General features: G+C 36.1%; 3 protein-coding genes across 5 annotated transcripts in view; 2 read left to right on the top strand and 1 right to left on the bottom strand.

The window, feature by feature from the left end:
* dgkzb (diacylglycerol kinase, zeta b) overlaps nucleotides 1-8739 on the top strand; it is a 27268-nt gene extending 18529 nt beyond the window's left edge. For all 3 annotated transcript variants that reach the window (XM_048157831.1, XM_048157830.1, XM_048157829.1), the window contains exons 21-33: nucleotides 365-465; nucleotides 611-690; nucleotides 1423-1492; nucleotides 1671-1711; nucleotides 1801-1991; nucleotides 3968-4072; nucleotides 4439-4507; nucleotides 4604-4635; nucleotides 5553-5602; nucleotides 5698-5818; nucleotides 5892-5928; nucleotides 6073-6172; nucleotides 8337-8739. In XM_048157831.1, coding sequence (XP_048013788.1) covers nucleotides 365-465; nucleotides 611-690; nucleotides 1423-1492; nucleotides 1671-1711; nucleotides 1801-1991; nucleotides 3968-4072; nucleotides 4439-4507; nucleotides 4604-4635; nucleotides 5553-5602; nucleotides 5698-5818; nucleotides 5892-5928; nucleotides 6073-6172; nucleotides 8337-8453 — 1114 coding nt within the window. In that variant the 3' untranslated portion in view covers nucleotides 8454-8739. The remainder of the gene's footprint in view (nucleotides 1-364; nucleotides 466-610; nucleotides 691-1422; nucleotides 1493-1670; nucleotides 1712-1800; nucleotides 1992-3967; nucleotides 4073-4438; nucleotides 4508-4603; nucleotides 4636-5552; nucleotides 5603-5697; nucleotides 5819-5891; nucleotides 5929-6072; nucleotides 6173-8336) is intronic.
* A 4380-nt stretch (nucleotides 8740-13119) lies between these two features.
* Nucleotides 13120-17946, top strand: mdkb (midkine b). The gene is made up of 4 exons (XM_048157903.1): nucleotides 13120-13268; nucleotides 16819-16898; nucleotides 16979-17146; nucleotides 17232-17946. The coding sequence occupies exons 2-4, from the start codon at nucleotides 16820-16822 to the stop codon at nucleotides 17426-17428; spliced, it is 444 nt and encodes a 147-aa protein (XP_048013860.1). The 5' UTR covers nucleotides 13120-13268; nucleotide 16819; the 3' UTR covers nucleotides 17429-17946.
* On the bottom strand, nucleotides 17622-21490 carry chrm4b (cholinergic receptor, muscarinic 4b). Its single transcript, XM_048157883.1, has 2 exons — nucleotides 20865-21490; nucleotides 17622-20678 (listed from the first exon to the last, which is right to left on the bottom strand). The coding sequence occupies exons 1-2, from the start codon at nucleotides 20917-20919 to the stop codon at nucleotides 19339-19341; spliced, it is 1395 nt and encodes a 464-aa protein (XP_048013840.1). The 5' UTR covers nucleotides 20920-21490; the 3' UTR covers nucleotides 17622-19338.
* Between the last annotated feature and the right edge of the window lie 54 nt (nucleotides 21491-21544).

The raw sequence follows: 21544 nt of genomic DNA on the forward strand, positions 1-21544 counted from the left end.
TCTGTCTCTGTCTGTCTATCTATCTCTGTCTGTCTATCTATCAGTCTGTCTGTCTGTCTGTCTGTCTGTCTATCTATCTATCTATCTATCTATCTATCTATCTATCTATCTATCTACCTACCTACCTGTCTGGCTATCTATCTATCTATCTATCTATCTATCTATCTATCTATCTATCTATCTGTCTGTCTGTCTGTCTGTCTGTCTGTCTTTGTCTATCTATCTCTGTCTCTCTGTCTATCTATCTCTGTCTGTCTATCTATCAGTCTGTCTGTCTGTCTGTCTGTCTGTCTGTCTGTCTATCTAAATTGCATTCAATCCTAGAGGAAATCTGACAGTTTTTTGTTTCTCCTTATGGATATAGTCAGCAGCCCATCACAGAGAAACTGCAGATCAAGGTGAACCGTATCAGCATGTGTGATTATGAAGCTCTTCATTATGATAAGGAGCAGCTCAGGGAGGCCTGTGAGTATCACTTCTTTTTGTCCTCTCCCTTTTTCACAATTCTGAGAACCGACTCATGCACTCCTGAAAAAGCTTCTGCTTTTCAAATACGACTTCATTTAAACCACTCCTAAACTATGCTTCCTCTTTTCTTTCACCTTCTCAGCGATTCCTATGGGGATAATTACAGTTCCCGGGAACAGTGATTTGGAGACATGTCGGCTGCATATCGAGAAGCTACATGAGGTGCTTTTCAGCTTGTTGAATGCTGGTTAGAAATGTGCCAACAGGCGGATTTGGCAACAACCTCATTCCTTATTTGCAAAAGTAAAGGGGAGGATCAGAACTGCCTAAGTTTGGCTTCAAATCAAAGTGAAATCAAAATTGAGACTATATACTTAAAAAAAAAAAAAAAAAAAAAAAAGTGAAATGACTTTCCTTTTCCACTGACATAATCAAGCCCTCTTATGTTTCAACCCCGTCCAGTTGGCATTTAACACCCTTTTTTTCTTTCATGATCCAAATCCTGTCCTACAATTTTTTTGTCGTTGGAAATACTACTTGTCTACTTGAAATGTGTCAGATAACTCTGGTAAAATGGGTTGCAGTTGCGACTTTAACAGCCATTCTTGGCTAAATAAGAATGTGTCTGTGTTAATGCTACTTCTTGGAAAGAGAAGAAATTTTTATTTCATTTATCTTGAAATCTGTTTCCTGTAGCGACATTGACACGTCTCTGAAACACAACTGATGTGTTTTACCTTTAAGAGTCACTAGTTTCCATTATAATTACCACCATTCAGGCCATGTGATATTGTGCATGTGAAACCCATTGCACGTTGACTTCCTGTTCAATTACAGTCAGAAAAACACATTGTGACTAATTGAACTCACACAGTGAGGCCGCTTTGGACAGGAGCCATTTTTCACTTGCACTTTCTCAGTGTGTTTTTCCTCTCTCTGTCTCTCTCCCTTTAGGAGGGGGATGGTATAAATACAGACACACTGCACATGCCAAAACTTTCACCAAAATGGTGCTTCCTGGACTGTAAGTAGAGCATTTCAAGCTTTTCAAAAAAATTGCATGACATTTTTCTAACACAATAGTGTGATGATGATATATAACTTAGGCTTTCTATGTTAAATCAAATTTGTGAGATTCAATTGTCTAAGTGTGATGCTTGCATACCCCATAATCACATTTTCCCTCTTTGGTTTGATTACAGCTACGACTGCAGACCGTTTCTACAGAATAGACCGCGGTCAGGTACCTACAAAAGGGAACTTTGAAGTTTTACATCTGTGTTACATATCACACTGTGCCTTTTTACCCTACAGCATTGCATATCTCTGCAGGAGCATCTAAACTATGTGACGGAGATCTCCCAGGATGAGCTTTTCATCTTGGACCCGGAGCTGGTCACCAAGGAGACGGTGGGCACGTCGCCCGGAATGCCGGGGGCGATGGAAACTGTTGGGGGATGTTCCAATAGCACAGACCAGTTCGCTTTTCCTGCCTGCTCTCCAGGGCCTTCTCCTCTGTGCAGGTAGATTGAAACGAGTCACTTCAGATGACAAAATGTGTGGTTAAACTGGATCAACTCATGTTGTTAGGGCTGCAAACAGCTTTCGCACTGCCTCAAGGTGCAGTTTTATGTCGCTTTTTACTTTGACAGTTCATTTTAACACTGTAGACTAACACAGTACATGCGTAGGCAGGTTTTGCTTCGCCCGTGGGCACGAAATTTCTGAAAATGTCCCCAGAAGAACAGCAAAAGCTCACAAAACTCCTTGTGGAGACAAGTAAATCTTCATTAAGGAACTAAAAAAATGTCTTAAGATTAATTTCTTATTAATTTTGCCAAAAAGATTTAGCATGATTCCATAATAATTATAATTATATTATGAATAACAGATGTGATTGCACTTGCAAAAAAGTACCAGAGGTACCATGGTATTATTATTATTTTTGTATATATAGAAATTAAAAGCAAGGTATATTACCATCACTGTGGTCTTATCACAATATTTTCTTATAAGTGTAGGAAGTCCCCAACAACAATAATATACAGTAATATAACATTTAATGGGGTTTAAATGTCTGAGAAATTAATTTGACATTAAAATATAATTAATTCGGCAATCTTGTATAATTTAATACAATTTTAATGTAATAAATTTTAATTTATTTATTTTATTATATATAGATAATATTTATTTATTAGATTTTTGTTATTAATGTTTTATTATTTTATTAAATTATAATATATATATATATATAAAATTAAATATGAAATATACATATATTATACAAATACATATATAAAATATTTTTTGCATAACAATTTAATTAAATCTTTGAACTGACATTATAAAACTGAATATATTTGACTGAATTATGTTTGTATATTTGTAATAGTTTATTGTATTAATAATATAATTTTCTAATCAATTATATATATACAATATATATTTTAATAATATAGGCAATCATGTTAATATTACTATAGTAAACTATTATAAATATTAAAAAAAATAATAAATTATTTTAAATGTTTAAACTTTAAAATATATTTTATTATATTGTTTTATGTTATTTTATATATAAAATAATATTAGTATAACAGTTTGAGTAACTGGCATTATATAATGGAATATATCTGCTAATTATATGTTTATGATAATAATTATATTTGTAACAGTTTTTTTTATTAATAATACATTTTTTCTAATATCTATCTATATTTCTAAATTGTTTATTCATTTATTTATATGAAAACATATGTTCTTATTATTACATATTATTCATATATTATTACTATTATAAATATTTTAAAAAAATAATATAATATATTATTTTTTAATTATTTAAACATTAAAATATACTTATTATATCTATTTTATTAAATATTTTTAGATGTATAAAATAATATTAGTATAACAATTTGAGAAAAATGTTAGAGAAGTATGTTTAGGATATGTCCTAAATACATAAATATATAGAAAAGCTTTTGTGTGCAGTAAATGTGTAACACTAAACTGAACCAAACTCGTTCCTTCCTGTTTGAAAGCGAAAAATGACAGTTGCTCTTCAGCTTGAATCTATTCCCTCAGGGGAAGTCTTTTTGTCTGTGTATTTGCGTGCACATCTGATGGCGAGACAGAGAGAGTGAGAGACAGCGATGTTTTGTGCCAAAGTCTACTGTGAGCATGCACAAATCTGTGTGTTACTAAAATGCGAGTCCATCCAGGACAGAACAGCCCCTCATAAAGGCCCCTGCTATTAAACACTCATTTATCTGTTTACATTCACCCTCCCCCTGCCTGACACACAGCAGATCACTGAAAAAACACATCCCATCTGTCAGACCTCGTTGTAGAGGTTGTTTTGTTACAGTAAATTATACACATCTCACAAACAATGCTTTTCCCCGCCCCCCACGCGGGAGGACAGCGTTGTAAACACATCAACACCGGGTCATCGTCCTTTCTGTTGTCTGTCCATCCCATCATGCTCTCGCAGGGTTCATCAGACGCATGCTGAAGGCCAAATGGAAAGTGTGAGCCCGGATAGTGACCCGCACATTCAAAGCGATCCAGATTCCCCCACAAAGCCAGGCCTGTGCAGGTACAGCTCGAACCGAGGGGTTTAATTCACACCCTCATGCCTCAAGTTTTGCTTGTTTGGACACGGTTCTATTATGCCTTGTTCTTTCTATAGCAAACATCATTACTAAGCTAAGAAAGTTATCCATCTCATGATTCCATGTGCTTCATTGAGACTCTCTAATGCCCAGTCCTTACAGAAAAGTGTACTGTGGCGGTACAATAATACCAATAATACTTTGATATTTGTACTATGGTACTACCATATTCATAGTCTGCATTGCACCATAATAGTGTCATTTTGTGTTAGTGAGAGGGCAGAAGATATCCATTTTTAAATGAATATCTTACATAAGCTTGTTTTTGCACAATGTCTTTCATCTTGAAGGAGGGGAGCAAAAATTAAGACTATGAGTCGTTCAAACACACTTGATGAGGACTCAGAGAATGTGCCAAGGTACATACAATATTTCAGCATTATCGATGATGAGACACAAATGTAGTTGGCTTTGTTCATGAATCGTGGTATTAATATTCAGTTTTCATTTCACAGGTTAGATTCTGCCTGGAATGACAGTGATCAAGGTACATACCTATATAGAAATAAAATTAAGATGTTGTGTGTGTGTGTGTGTGTGTGTGTGTGTGTGTGTGTGTGTGTGTGTGTATATATATATATATATATATATATATATATATATATAGTTTTATTTGTTTATTAGAAAAAAAATATTTTTGATACAATACACTTTTACAAATAAAATTTATATATATATATATATAATTTTTTCTATAAAATAAAAGTATATTATAAAATATAATAATATATTTAATACATAATATATATATAATTATAATATATACTCTATAATTATACTATAAATATACTATATACTATAAAATTAAAACCTAAAAATTAAAATTATTATAAAATATATTTGTATATATAATATATATATATAATTTTATTTATTTATTAGAAAAAAGTTTTTTTATACAATACACTTTTACAAATAAAATTACAATTTTATATATATATAAAATATATAAAAAATATTATAAAATATAATTCTATATATATATTACATCTAGAATTATATATATATATATATATATATATATATATATATATATATATATATATTAATAATTCATCCATTTTCTAAAATTACTATATATATATATATATATATATATATATAATTTTATTTATTAGAAAAAATTATTATTATTAAAAGTATAATATATATATATATATATATATATATATATATATATATATATATATATATATATAAATTAACATATATTCATCCATTTTCTAGAATTACAACTTCTATATATAATATAATTTGATTTATTAGAAAAATTTTACTATTAATATAATAAACTACACAATTATTATATATTAATATATATATTCATACATTTTCTATGATTTACTAGATCAATTTAGTACATTTAGTAATAAAATTGCTTATATTTTCCCCCATATCTTTCAGAATCAATAAATTTGCTCTTTGATGCTGTGAAGTCTGACAACATTGAAAAGGTATTCATAAAATAACCCATTCAAGCAATATCACAGATTAGTGCTCTGCACTGCCAGAGCTGATGGACTGTTTCTCTGCTCGCTGATCTTCTCAGCTGGTTCAGATGCACAAAGACGGGGCAAATCTCTTGGTCCAGGACCGTCTCGGCTGCACCCTCCTCCATCACGCGGTCGTTGTAGGCAGCAAAAGTATTGTGAAGTATATCACTGATAATGGTGAGTTGGTTGGACTTCGTTCTTTGACTCTGACTTCGTCACGTTTCTAATTGTCTTTGTTTTTGGGGAACAGCTCACGCCTCCATCCTGGATGTGACGGAGAAATCAACGTAAGTAGGGCTGGAGCCACTTGGCATCTTTTACTTGATTTAATTTGTGGTGAAAGGTTTAAAGTTCACTACCAAAAGCAAGTTTTGATTTGAAACAACCAAAGTCAGCATCATAATATTTACATTCTTTGTGTTTGGACTCAGAGGGGAAACGGCCCTGCATAAGGCAGCTGCGTTGTGCCAGAGAACGATCTGCTGTTATCTGGTGGAGGCCGGCGCGTCCCTCATGAAGACAGATCTGCAGGTGAGAACCGCACGCCTCAGAATTATTAGAAAAAACACAGTAAATACATTATTGTTTTTGTTTTATCTATAAATGCAAAATTGTCATTATATTAAAGTAAATATACCAGCAAGGATGTGTTTCAAAACAGCTTTACAATGAAAAGAGGAAAATGATAGATTGATTTCAGCTGTACAGCAGCTCATCGTTCAGTGTTGATTCAGTGCCGTTGTAAAGATAATCAAATATTAGTTCATTCATCTATAAAGCAGAAAACAGTGATGTCATCATCCAGTAGTGTCCGTGCGCTCAGATCAATAACTGATGACAGAGGCGACGAAAGCTGGCAGAAATAAGAAAAGAATTTGATTAAATAAAGAAATGTCTTTATTATATTATAGTAGGTTTTAGTTATTTATTTTTACCAGAAATAAGAAATTAAATCATGCATTATCATTCATAATTGTGCTTATTTGTTTTATTTCTCTATAAATGCAAAACTGTCATTATATTTTAGCAGATGTTAATTATCCATCCATCCATCAATTTATTCATCCATCCATCCATCGTCCATCCAATTATCCATCATCCATTTATCTATCCATTTATCATCCATCCATTCATTCATCTGTCCATCCATTTATAATCCATATATTTATCCATCCATCCATTTATCATCCATTCATCCATCCATTTATCATCCATTCATCCATCCATTTATCCATCCATCCATTCATCCATCGATCCATCCAATTATCCATCCATCCATCATCAGTCCATCCATTCATTAATAATATTTATCCATCCATTTATTCATCCATCCATCTGTCCTTCCATTTATCCATTCATCCATTAATCATACATCCATCCATCTATCCATTTATCATCCATTCATCTGTCCATCCATTTATTCTTCCATCCATTAATCCATCCATCCATTAATCCATTTATTCATCCATCCAATTATCCATCCATCCATTTATCATTCATCCATTTATTCATCCATCCATTAACCCACTCATCTATTGATTTATCATCCATCCATTTATCCATCCATCCATTTATCTATCCATTTATCATCCATCCATCCATTCATTTATCTGTCCATCCATTTATTATCCATCCATTTATTCATCCATCCATCCATTAATCCATCCATTTATTCATCCATCAATTAATCCATTCATCCATCTATTTATCATCCATCCATTTATTCATCCATCCATCCATCCATTAATCCATTCATCCATTTATCATCCATCCATTTATCCATCCATCCATCCATCCATTATCCATTAACCATCCATTTATCTATCCATTTATCATCCATCCATCCATTCCATTTATTATCATTTATTATCCATCCATTTATTCATCCATCCATCCATTTATTCATCCATCCAATTATCCATCCATCCATCCATTTATCATCCATCCATTTATTCATCCATCCATCCATTATCCATCCATCCATTTATCCATCCATCCATCCATTAATCCATTAACCATCCATTTATCTATCCATTTATCATCCATCCATCCATTCATTTATCTGTCCATCCATTTATTCATCCATCCATCCATTAATCCATCCATCCATCCATCCATCCATTTATTCATCCATCCAATTATCCATCCATCCATTTATCATCCATCCATTTATTCATCCATCCAGTTATCCATCCATCCATTTATCATCCATCCATTTATTCATCCATCCATTAATCCATTCATCCATCTATTTATCATCCATCCATTTATTCATCCATCCATTAATCCATTCATCCATTTATCATCCATCCATTTATCCATCCATCCATCCATTAATCCATTCATCCATTTATCATCCATCCATTTATCATCATCCATTAATCCATTTATCATCCATCCATTTATCCATCCATTTATCCATCCATTTATCCATCCATCCATCCATTAATCATCCATTTTTATCATCCATCCATTTATCATCATCCATTTATCATCCATCCATTTATCCATCCATCCATCCATTAATCCATTCATCCATTTATCATCCATCCATTTATCCATCCATCCATCCATCCATCATCCCAGCAAACATCTGTATAAACAAAAATGGCAAAAAAGAGAAAAACAAATCAAATTAATAAAAAATAAATAATTAAAATTTAAATTAATTTAAATTCTTTCCTTCATCCTGCAGGGTGAAACTCCAAAGATGTACGCGGAGAGAGCTCAAGACTTCGAGTTGGCCGAGTACTTGGAAAACCGACAGCACCACCAGATGATCCAGAGGGATGACCATGAGACGGCCGTGTGACCGACCTCCACCCGCCACCAAACCACAGAGGCTTATCTCGTCTCTCCCGTGGCCAGGTTTAGCGACGCTATGAGGCAGCATGTGTGCGGAAATTAGTTTGTTCGCTCTCTGTATTGATTGTAATGCCAAAAAGACAGTGTTCGTGTCATGTTTCAGAATGCATGAGTTTGCTACGTCGCGTCCAGCTTTCGGACCGCACAGATCTGCACCGCTCTGCTCCTTAAGACACAATGTGCAACATTTTGGGAATTTCAGGGCTGAAGTACCATGTATAAAAGTGGCTTTTACTAAACTACTATAAAGAAAACCAGATAAACCTCATGTGAGATTAACTGGAGAGGTTTTTGCTGCTTCTGATTACAGATTTTATGTGACCGTAGTCCACTGGAAACTTCCTTTAGCTTGGCTTCCACTTCACATGTTTGTTCTGATTCGAGATAGACGTTGTTTTCATAGCCTCCTGCGTTTAAGAATGCTTCCTCAGCTGTTGCTTACGGCCAGTTTCTCTCTTTGTGGTAAATGCTTGAATTTCCTAAAAACATTCCATTAATTACTTCTTTTAGATAGCATTAAATCAATTCTGTATTCTCCATATATATATTATAAATCGTAATCATTTGTTAGTATATAGATTTGCCTTTGGTCATTTTGTGACCATTAATGTACGCCTAAATGAATGAAGTTTCTTTCAGGAATGGGATTATATCTTTTAGCTTAGATTGCTTACACTGACTATACTTCACCAGTGTGATTTTAGGTTCTTCACAGAAGTTATAAAGTCATGCAGCAACTTGAACTTGTTAGTTTTGGTTTCCAGCCAAATTGAGCATGTTAGCTACACAGAAACATAGTTTTAAAGCTTAATCCTGAGAGATAAATCACATTTTCAGTGACGAATGGAGGAAACTAAATACGAGTTGTCGTGGGTTTTGGATTACAGAGTTATGTATATTTATGTCATCGTCTGCGGTTATGACGTTTAAATTTCTGTGTATTAAACCGGGTCACTTTATGTACATGTAAAATTGACTAAATGCTTGAATAATAACAGAGGCAGGAAAGCTGGTCTTTTTACAAAGCAGCCATTTGACAACTAGAAGTTGTCAGCATTGCCATAGTGTGTTTGTGGTGAGATGTCATTATGATAGAATATGTATTTTGTCAGTGCTTTGTGTGAGTTGCTATGCAATTCAAAATAGATGATACATGTATATAATCTGTCAAACATTTTAAAAATGTGTGAGTGATCTGTTCCAACATTAATTTGTATGTGATATGAACTTAGATAATGCTTTATTTATAAGAGTAGATAAGAGGAATAGTCATATATTTGTTCTGGGGCTGGTTTGTTATTGTCTATTTGGGGGGGGGGGAGGGAATAAATAAAGTCTTTAAAAACAAGTTTGTGTATTTACTGAATGTACTTTTATTATAGGGTATAATTGACTGAGAATATTTACATACGGAGTCTGAGTGTGTTGGTGAATACATATCCGTCATCCTCATTACTCTCGTTCTGTTATCGCACAGCAATGGCATCTTTTCAGGGTTTGGCGCGGCGGGTGGTAAACAGTGTATAATGTTGAACTGTGCCTCTCCCTAGGAGGGTCTTTATGTCTGAATGAGTTACCGGCAATGATGGATGTGTTGACATTTGTGACTCATTTATCATTTCGGAGATAAGGTTATTGTTTTCTCTCCTGCTCCAGCTCCATTTCTGGAGTAGGGAAAGGACGCAAATCAGTTTAACCTCAGTACAACCTGTGCTTGTTTTAAATTTGGGAGATTTTTTTTTGACTGTTAAGTCAAAGAACAAAATCATTGGACAAATCATATGTTATATATACAGATAGACAGGTTTATTTATATAGCACATTTCATTACACAATGGTAATTCAAAGTGCTTAAAACCCCACACAAGGAGAGAATAGACAAATAATGAAATTAATTAAAAATAGAATAAACGGATCATATTTGTGAAATATTACAAAGGTATTAGATTAAATACATGAAATGGATTTAAATCTATATAGCATATTTCACACTCAAAATGATGGTAAATCAATTAATTTTGGCCTGAAAAGGACAATAAAATGGTAACACTTTACAATAAAGTCTCATCTATTAACATTAGTTAATAATATTAAATAACGTGAACTATCAATGAGCAGTACATTTGTAATATTTAATCATTGTTAACAAAATACAGTTGTTCATTGTTTGGTCATGTTAACTAATGTCAACAAATACAAATTTTATAAGTTTATAAAATTAAGTTTAATAAGTGCTATATAAACTGAAAATTTTTTTTGTTGGATTTACATGATTTAATTTTGTACATTGGTCTCACATGAATCAGTTAAGTTAAACAAACATAATTTGTTCATGTAACTTCAACATCATGGAATGAAGTCATTTTAAGTGACCCAATTAAGTAGTCTCGGAGTGAATTTTATATGGCTCCCTGACATGATTCAGGCATTCAATTTCATATATTCATTCATGCAAATTAATTTCATATATTTTAGTGCCACACAACTAAATTATATAATTCCAACATAATTGAACATTAAAGACTATTACACACTATCAAGTACATCTTCCTCAAAATACATAAAATAACAGAGCTTTCCCTATCCAATCTTTTTTTGTCTCAAGAAATATCAGCATACACACAAAACCACTGAAACGACTCAAAACGATGTAGTATACATGCCAGATCAGTATATGGCGCTGTAATTCTGCAATAGAGATACACTAACAAAGAATAAGACTTGGAGCATGCACATAAACCTTGTGCGCTGTATAGTAAAGCTTAGAAATAAAGCTTTAGGCTTGGTAGCTTCTGCAGCACGAACACAAGCATGTAGTACGCTATTGTTGTTGTTGTTGCTGTTTTGTGCTGTTAGCGGTGACTGACTAGGGTCGACACGTGGGGTGATGACATCATCGTTTCACAAAATATACGGATTGGCTGTACACACGAAAACGCAAAGGCCGTCGTTTTCAGATTTATCCACTCTGGGACCCGGTTTCAAAAAATAGCAGTTTTCACCTTCGGAAAACGCCGGATCCGTCTGTACGAAACGCCTATACGATACAAAATTTTTGCGTATACAGCTAAACTTGTCTCCGTGTGGACGGTGCCTTAATTTTAACATTTAATTTCTCTTGATTTAGCCATGTGCAAAGCATGCTGGGAACTAACAAGCCCCGCCCAGTTTCAGTTCATTCAACACAAATAATTAAAGGTGAACCCTAGAAGCCTTTTTCACAAGATGTAATATAAGTCTAAGGTGTCCCCTGAATGTGTCTGTGAAGTTTCAGCTCAAAATACCCCATAGATTTTTTATTATTACATTTTTTATCTGCCTATTGTGGGGCATAATTAAAAATTCAGCGCGTGTCCCCTTTAAATGCTTGTGCTCCCCGCCCCCAAGCTCGCAACTTTATAATACATTGCATAAACAAAGTTCACACAGCAATTATAACCCTCAAAATGGATCTTTACAAAGTGTTCATCATGCAGCATATCAGATCATGTAAGTATAGTATTTATTTGGATGTTTACATTTGATTCTGAATGAGTTTGAGGCTATGCTCCGTGGCTAACGGGGCTAAAGCTAACATTACACACTGTTGGAGAGATTTATAAATAATGAAGTTGTGTTTATGAATTATACAGACTGCAAGTGTTTAAAAATGAAAATAACGACATGGCTCTGGTCTCCGTGAATACAGAAACAATGGTAACTTTAACCACATTTAACAGTACATTAGCAACATGCTAACGAAACATTTAGAAAGTCAATTTAACAATATCACTAAAAATATCAGGACATCATGTCAGTTATTATTGCTCCATCTGCAATTTTTCGCTATTGTCCTTGCTTGCTTACCTGCATAAAGTCTGTTGATTCAGCTCTGTGCTGCTCCAGACGTTAATACTGCCTTGTCTAATGCCTTGAACATGAGCTGGCATATGCAAAATTTGGGGGCGTACATATTAATGATCCCGACTGTTATGTTGAGATTCGCCTGTTCTTCAGAGCTCTTTTGCACAAATCAAATTTACATATGAAGGAGGAAACAATGGAGTTTGAGACTCACTGTATGTCATTTCCATGTACAGAACTCTAATTATTTAACTATGCCAACATAAATTCAATTTTCAATTCTAGGGCACCTTTAATGTAATCCCAACACAAATGGAATAACTTCAATTTTACATTTAAGTGAAATCAAATTAAGTTAGGGCAAAATGTACAGCAATTGTGTTGCTTTAAGTTTAGCTCATTTTAATTAAGCAATTTGAACAAGCAGCAAAAAAAAAAAAAAAAAAAATTCAGTGTAACTAGCCATTGTTCATTCTTAGTTTGTTAACTAATGTTCACTAATGAAACCTTATTGTAAAGTGTTACCAATAAAATACTGAAAAAAATGGTGTAAGTTGGTTTGTTTACCTTGAAGCAATTTACACTCAGAAATTACGAGTAAATTAGCAGTAAAAAAGAAAAAGAAATTTACACTAGTAAATTTCACAATAATAACAAAGAAGCTGCAACAGGATAGATTTACAATTTAGATAGATAGATAGATAGATAGATAGATAGATAGATAGATAGATAGATAGATAGATCACGTGGAGAGACAGACAGAGAGAGAGAGAGAGAGAGAGGGAGAGAGGGAGAGAGAGAGCACAGCTATGCGACCAGCTCAAACTAGTTCGGAGAAACACAAAGAGCAGCAGAGATCATAGAGAGAGCTGAACACTGACACACGCTCACTGCACAGCATCATATTCACAGCAATAAGGCAAGTACATCATCATCATCATCATCATCATCATAACCCGACAACTGTTAATATTAACCAGCAGTAGATGTTTCACGACGCTGCGCGTTTGAATAATAGCTTACTAGTGTGCGATAAATAATGCAACTATCCGCGATTGACAGGGATCGGATTTTTTTGTGTATATGCTTCTATTATCGCTATGTATTTATTTAGTTTTATTTGTATCTGCGTATTTATGTGCCGCATTGATATTTTTAATAAAAAATTTGTTGGCGTATTTATGATGTGACATGATGATATATGAAAAAAAAGCGGACCGCATCATAATAACAAACGCGTTTCATTTTAAGACCGATTTTAAACCATAAAATGTCTGATTTGTGTTTAATATGAGCATATTTCCTGAGTTTAGAATAATAGCGTCGATATTAGGTTTAATTGACAGCGACACTATCGCAGTTTATTGTAGTTGATTTAATGGCGGATGTCTCTTTAAATAGTTGCTTTCATGCTGTAATAGAGTCGTGGGAGTTTTTGTTTTCGTGCGCAAGGGCTCTTTAATACTGTCAGGGAAAATGATGCACTGTGAAGTGCCAAAGAGCACCAGCTGCCAGCAACTGCTGACCCACTTCTCCAAATCAGAACCAAACGGACACGGCCCCGCAATTCAATTCTGACGGAACGGAAAGCTCCAGATGCGGTTGAACTTTGTGCTCCTTGAGGAAGTTTTCAAAATGTCCAGTTCTGCATTTATCAAAGGCAGCATCCCACGTCCCTTCTCCCATCAACAGAGCGGGGTTTGTCCTCCGATGCAAATAGGCTTATTTTCAAAGGAGACGAGGGGAGGCCCACCACCCCCTCCTCAAGACACAGCATGGGATCTGTGTTCGGGCTCTTTCAGAGAGGGAAGCAAAACGGGCGAGATCCTGCTTTGTTCGGAGCCAGTGAATCAGGCTCCTCTAAGGCCCAGCTGAAGGTCTTTGAGTACTTGGCCTCTCTCCCCTCGGAGGCTGAGGAGGGGAGGGGAGGGGAAGCGGGGGACCCCTGCCGACCGCTGTTTCTCCTCGCACAAAAGTCCGACCCCGAGGAGCCCTTCACATTTATGAGTGACTGAAGAATGGAGCCGTGCCGCGGGCTGCGCCTTGAAAGGAGCCTGTTTTAATGGAGGCAGGAAAAGAATGAAAAGGAGAAGTGCTGTGTGCTTTTTTCCTGCAAGAATAGAGGAAAATATAGAGTCTCTTTTAGAACATTGTGTACACAATGTATTTAATTCAGATAGTTCAAACAAAAACATTAATATCTCATGTGTAATTATCTGATTTAGTGTGTTTTGGTGTTTTTAGAGTACCTTGGAAATAATAAAATGCTTAGTTTTGCGGTCTGAAAACCCCCAAAACTAATTAAACCAGCCTAAAAACACCAGAAAGGGCAAAAGATAATTAATATATCAGATATTAAAGTTTTGTATCGTTAAATACACCTGAAAGTCTCCGAATAACCGACTACCACTGAGTTTCTTAAGTGCGCGTTCGATGGACACTTTTATCACTTGAGACCACGGGAGAGGATTTATGAAATGCAGCGAAGCGACGCAACTGACGCTGGTAGGACATGTGACGGTAACAACATGGCGGATGTAGTACCAAAGTTCCTTTAAAGGGATAGTTCACCCAAAAATGAAAATTTGATGTTTATCTGCTTACCCCCAGGGCATCCAAGATGTAGCTGACTTTGTTTCTTCAGTAAAACACAAATGATGATTTTTAACTCCAACCGTTGCGGTCTGTCAGCCGTATAATGCGTGTCGATAGGAACTCCATCTATAAGAGTAAAAAAAAACACAGACAAATCCAAATTAAACCCTGCAGCTCATGATGACACATTGATGTCCTAAGACACGAAACGATCTGTTTGTGCGAGAAACCGAACAGTATTTCTATCATTTTTTACCTCTAATACACCACTATGTCCAACTGAACTCCACACCCGGTTAGTGAGGTCAAAAAACGCATTCTGATGACGGAACTGATCGCTCGCGCTTTGCTTCAATGAGTGCGAGACATCACTGCCGTTGTCAGAGCGCATTCAGACCTCACTAACCGGATGAGGAGGTCAGTTGGACATAGTTGTGTTTTATGATATAAATACTGTTCGGTTTCTCGCACAAACCGATCGTTTCGTGTCTTAGGACATCAATGTGTCGTCACAAGCCGCAGGGTTTAATTTGGATTTGTCTGTGCATCTTTTTACTCTCATAGATTTTGTTACCATTGCCATGCATTATTCGATTGACAGACGGCAATGGTTGGAGTTAAAAATCATCATTTGTGTTCTACTGAAGAAACAAAGTCACCTACATCTTGGATGCCCTGGGGGTAAACAGATAAACATCAAATTTTCATTTTTGGGTGAACTATCCCTTTAAGACAAGTCATTTCACTTGGCGGCCATCTTTGAAACGCCTTTCAGGCATGCAAGTGCAGCTCCTATCTCTTTGAATATGGAAACATCAAATTCTCCAAAGCTGTTAGCCAAGCTTTCAATTAAATTTCATATTTGAAATCACCAATGAAATCTGACAACAACTGTCTCATAAATTTTATTTCTAAATGCTCAAATCATGACAAATAAACGATAGTTTTTAGGCTGGATCAAGCTAATGTGGCTAAGTACGCGTATCTTTAGGAAGTCATTTCACACCATTTCTGACTGTATCTATAGGACAGGGTTGCCAGGTTTTCACAACAAAACCCGTCCAACTGCTCCTCAAAACTAGCCCAAAACTAGCCCAATCGCATTTCAAGGGGGTCCCATGGTAAAAATCTCGCTTTTTTGGCAGGGCTCCCCTGGTAAAATTTGCATTCCAGGGACTAAATATTGCGTTATTTTGGGTTGATTCAACCCGCGGACATGAAAAACAACCCACGGCAACAGTGTAAAAGTAGCCCAATTCCACAGGAAAACCACGGACTTGGCAACACTGCTATAGGAACCAGAGCTTCTAACGGCCGCTGCAGTGACGCGATGACTTTACCAATCGGCGACTGGCTCTTATTCAGAAGGCGGGACTTATTCCACCATATTGTGCGTTGCACTTTCTCCCTTTCAAAAAAATACGAGTGACGCGTCTTGTGTTATTCTATAGTCTTTGGTAGTACGTCCGAATTTTTATTTGCACTACACTCATACTATCAAGAATGTACTTTTTTAACAGTCGCAAAGTAAATTCAAATTCAAACGAAGTATGCGATTTCGAACGCAGCGAAAGTGACATCGCCAACTACTGGCCAGGCATGCATAATACAGTGTTTTTAGATCCGTGTGAACGGGGATGGTTTTGACAACATTGTACGCGACAGTTTTAAAAAAAACGCAAATGAAAAACTTTCCCGTTTTTAGTTCATCCTTGTCCTGTAAACGTTAGCAACTAAAAACATCAACAAATACTATAATATTATATAAATAATACTAAAACAATCTATACATAAGATTTCAAGTCTGCTTCACATTTGTGCATCTACTACTTAATATTGTGTATGTACTAAATGTCCGCTGTATTTCTTCGCAGAATGCGGAGTTTATTCTCTATAGCGCTTGTGCTGCTGGTGGTGTTGATGATCACCGTAGAAGCCAGTATGAAGAAAAAAGGTTCTTATCTTTTACAAAATTATGCAATGCACATTCTTCTTGTGTGATAGCATTAATAATCATTCTCTATTTTGCGACAGAAAAGGGCAAAGAGCCCAAAGCAGATGTTGAGTGCAGTGAATGGCAGTATGGGAAATGTGTGCCCAACAGCGGCGACTGCGGAGCTGGCATTCGAGAGGCGACCTGCAACGAACAGACAAAGAAAACCAAGTGCAAAGTCCCATGCAACTGGAAGAAAGACTTTGGCGGTAAGAAGTTTTACATGTCTGGATATGAATGAAACATAAATACATTTAGACAGGCCATTCAGTCTAGTTTGTTCTTTGTCTTAAGCTGACTGCAAGTACAAGTTTGGTCGTTGGGCCGAATGTGACACTACTACGGGAACCAGAAGCAGGTCTGGGACATTGAAGAAGGCGCTGTTCAATGCCGAATGCCAGACCACCATTAAAGTGTCCAAACCTTGCACCCCAAAGACCCCTAAACCCAAGGGAGGTGAAAAGAAGAAAGGAAAAGGGAAGGAAAACTAACTTGAAGACCACCCCAACCGCCCCATTGCCCACTCAGTGGTACATTCCTGTGTGACACTCCCAAAATCCTCCAAAAGTTGAATGCTGAGGAAAAAAACTGTAGCCCTACCTATTGTTTTTATTTCCACTTTCTTCGTTTTGTAATTAGTCAATGTATGTGTCTATGCTGTTGTAATTTGATCTCTGTAGCGAATTTTTAATTGTAATTGACTTTGCATGTATAAAATAGGCCGCAGCAAATCTGTTGTCTAACAAATTGTCTTTACTAAAGAGAAAAAGTGGCAAGACCCTAATTATGCCCCTAAAAGGAAGTATTTGTAAATTACAACAAATCGAATTGAAGACGATTTCTGTACGTTATAATGCTTAAACGAACACAGCTCCTGGAAGTAACGGCCTATATAAAGTATCTATGTTTATAAATGTTTATGTTTTTAGATTTGATGGATGTACAATCAAATTTACAACACTAACTGATTACTTCTACAGGTTGTGAATAAATGAAAGTGTATTTTCAATAATACTTTCTGGTGCCTTTTTAAAAACTGTGCCTTTTCAAAAGTTTTTACGCATTTGTTCAAGGCTGACAAACTTAGGAATTACTTTATGATGTCAAATATACAGTCCTTATGCGCCAGAGAAGCAAGCGCGCAGCCATCTTTAGAATTTTATTTCTAAAAATAAGATCTGTATATTCCTATGGCATCGCTGTTGAAGAGTAATTGGTGGATTTACTTATTGTGGAGTTAACAAAAGTTATTGTAATGTTTGAAGTGAATGTCTGTAAACCAGAAAGTTTTTAAAAAGAGACGTTCATTCATAAATCCGTAAGATCTTACCTTCATGCTGTGGAAATACAAACTGGAAGACAGATAAGCACAGTGCTGAAAAGGGGCGGGGCTACACAAGGTCTATATTTGGCACATGCAATTTTAATATGACAAACCAAATACTTTTATTTTCACTTTTAGCAGTAGAACTATAATTTACAGTCCTGTTTCGCATGTACATACTATACTTTTTATAGTAACTTTTTATAATAACTGGGTAATAACTAGGTACTAGTCGTGATCCTAAACCTAATCTTAACCCATGTAGTTACTTTATATTATTCAGTACTTTCTTGGTAAGTACACTATAAGTACATTGAAAGAGCACGTACTGTAAAATAAAGTGCAACACTTTTAACTCTAGTTAAACTAAACAACACAATTTCTATAAGAACACAAGCATGATATACACAAATGCGTTGGGTTTTTGTTTGAACCAAAATGAGAACCAAATGAATAAGAACCAAAGGTTTTTTACTCATTTATTGTGTAAAACAGTAACAATCTTACAAACTTTATATCATATCATACAAGTAGTAAAACAAATGCAATTGCAGTGACGATAAATATCAAAACTCAACCAACATGTTTATTTTCACTTTTCGATTTAGTAAACCACCACAACCAAAAAAAAAAAAAAGGATGTCTTCTCTAATTTGTCGCATTGATTTACATAGCGACATAAAAGAATACATTTGCGAACAACTTAAAAGGCTTTACGATTTAATGCATGCAATATCAGCAACATGATAAACACTGAATACTTCAATTACACTTTTGGCTCTAACAAACCAGCATCACACTCATAAAAAAAGAATCAATGTCTTCTGTAAACTGTTGCTTTGATTTACGCAATTACATTTAACCGTTTAGATAAAAATGCACTCACAAACAACTTAAAAGCAACTTTACAATACATCATACAGTTGTGCATGTAATGAGTGCAATCAGAAACACCAATAACCTCAATCAACACATATTTTCACTTTTGGCTCTAGTAAAACTGCTTCACAACATTTTAGTGAATCAGGTCCCCTATTGGTTGCTCGATAGGAGACTGAAGATTTGAATAAGTCCGGCTCATTTTAATGTCAGATTTTTGAACTTGCACATCAACAGTCGTTTAAAGGTTCTTTTGAAGGTGGCGTTACAGAGCGCGTAGCATACCGGATTAACCGTGCTGTTGACGTAACACAGAAAGTAGCCCACCATCCAAAGAATTTCAGGGACACACCAGCGGCAGAAGGTACCAATCAGAACCATAACGCTATAGGGTGTCCATGTGACGATGAAGGCTAGAAGAACGGCAAGGACGGTCTTCGTCACCTTCCTCTCTCTCAGAGCCTTCCGTCTGGCATTCTTGAAGATGACATGGGATGTTTGCCGTTGAACTTGAACGGTAGTGTGGTTTGGAAAACAGTGAGCTTGCATTGTCCTGCTAGTTTCCGTATACCCTGTCGAGCTCTTTGGTCTTGAGGTTTCGCCATCCAGCTCTCGGTCTTCCACAGAGGCATCAGGGCTTGAATCCAAGGAGTAGTCCATTTTGCTGAACTCTACGGAAGGCATGCTACAGAGTCGTTTGGTTCTAACGAGATCCAAATCTTGTTTAAATGAACATGTTTCATCCGGTTTAATGTCATTCACTAGGTCAGGGTTTTCGGTAGGTGTTCCTCCACTTGTCTTTGATGGTTTAAGCAAGTTTGCGGATTCAGACTTCAACTTACAAACCCGTCTCTGACTGGCTAGGGATATCCGTGTGTACAATATCATCATTATTACAACAGGAATGTAGAACGCTGGGATGGTGGTTGCCAGGGTTACAGCTGGGTTAGCGAGGAGCAGGATGTAACATTGTCCCTCCGGGACCTTGCTACTGTCCCTCCTAGCCTGCCAAAGCAGGATAGCTGGAGCCCAGAGAAGCAGAGACTGCAACCAAGCCACAGCAATCATCACCCCTGCCCACCTTGCGGTACGTTTGGTTGGGTAACTCAGAGGCCGGGTGACGCAGAAGTACCGGTCAAAGCAGATCAGAAGTAGATTCATCACCGAGGCGTTACTGACCACGTAATCCACAACCAACCACAAGTCGCACATCTGCGGTCCCAAAGGCCAGTATCCCTTCACGGCGTAAACAATGTAGAGATTCATGGAGAACACACCGACGATAAGGTCTGAACAAGCAAGACTAAAAAGGAAGTAGTTGTTGATGGTTCGGAGATTACGGTTGACGCTGATTGAAAGCAGAACCAGGACGTTACCTAGGACTGTTAGCAGGCTGATGCAGCTAGTGATAAGTACGATGATGACAACCCCTACAGTCCCGAATGCATGCCGTGGTCTTCCCGACATCAAGTATGATTCTTCGGGCAAGGGACTGTGTATGCTACTGTTGAGCATGCTGGGAGAACTTGTGGAGGAGCCTGCGACAAGAAAATGGTGATTAATCATAAACCTTGAAGTTGCATAGAGGCATTTAACTTGACATGAGCAAAACAACTTGAAACTGAACACTATTGACAGAATATAATACTCTTTAAATGTTAATATACAAACATCTAATACATAGAAATTAAATCAGACAATCATGATCCCATCAGCAAACTTACCGTTGAAAACGAACCATTCCAAGTTCCTTGACAAAAGGACAGATCCAGCCTCCATGATCTCCTGCTCGGTCTGAATGAGAGAACGACTGGGAGGACTTTTAATTCCTCAAACAGTAACACCCATCCTCACCTTCTGAACACATAACCAGGAACAAAGTTATCCAACCTCTTAGGGCTGTATCACTGATACACTGAATTTACTGGAAGGTGATGATCAAAGTAATGTGGAACGATCGTATTACTGCTGAATTCCTCCTAGTTTCATGCTGCCTCTTTCAAGCATGTATGCTTAATGCAGTTCCTGTTGTCTAAAGAGGAAGGCAGTGGTTACACAACGGATGGAATCTAATTACCTGACCTGTTATGGGGCTCCACAGCTGTTGCACATCTTTTTTAATTTTATAATAATTCTATTATATTTTATTACCTTTTTCTCAATTTTGTTATAAATATCACACATACTACAACAAATTAGAGATATTTACAAATGTATAGTTGAGGATGCTGGGACTTGAGCAAAGGCCCATTCACACCAAGGATAACTATAATGATAAAGGTATAGTTCTAAAAATCATTTTAAATATAAAGGATAACAGAGTCCACACCACAATTATAATGATAGCGGCACAGAGAAACAATATAGTTGGAATCACTTTCAGAATGATTTTTTTTTTCTTTTT

Source organism: Megalobrama amblycephala, linkage group LG15 (assembly GCF_018812025.1).
Source record: "Megalobrama amblycephala isolate DHTTF-2021 linkage group LG15, ASM1881202v1, whole genome shotgun sequence".
NCBI classification, from domain to species: Eukaryota; Metazoa; Chordata; class Actinopteri; order Cypriniformes; family Xenocyprididae; genus Megalobrama; species Megalobrama amblycephala.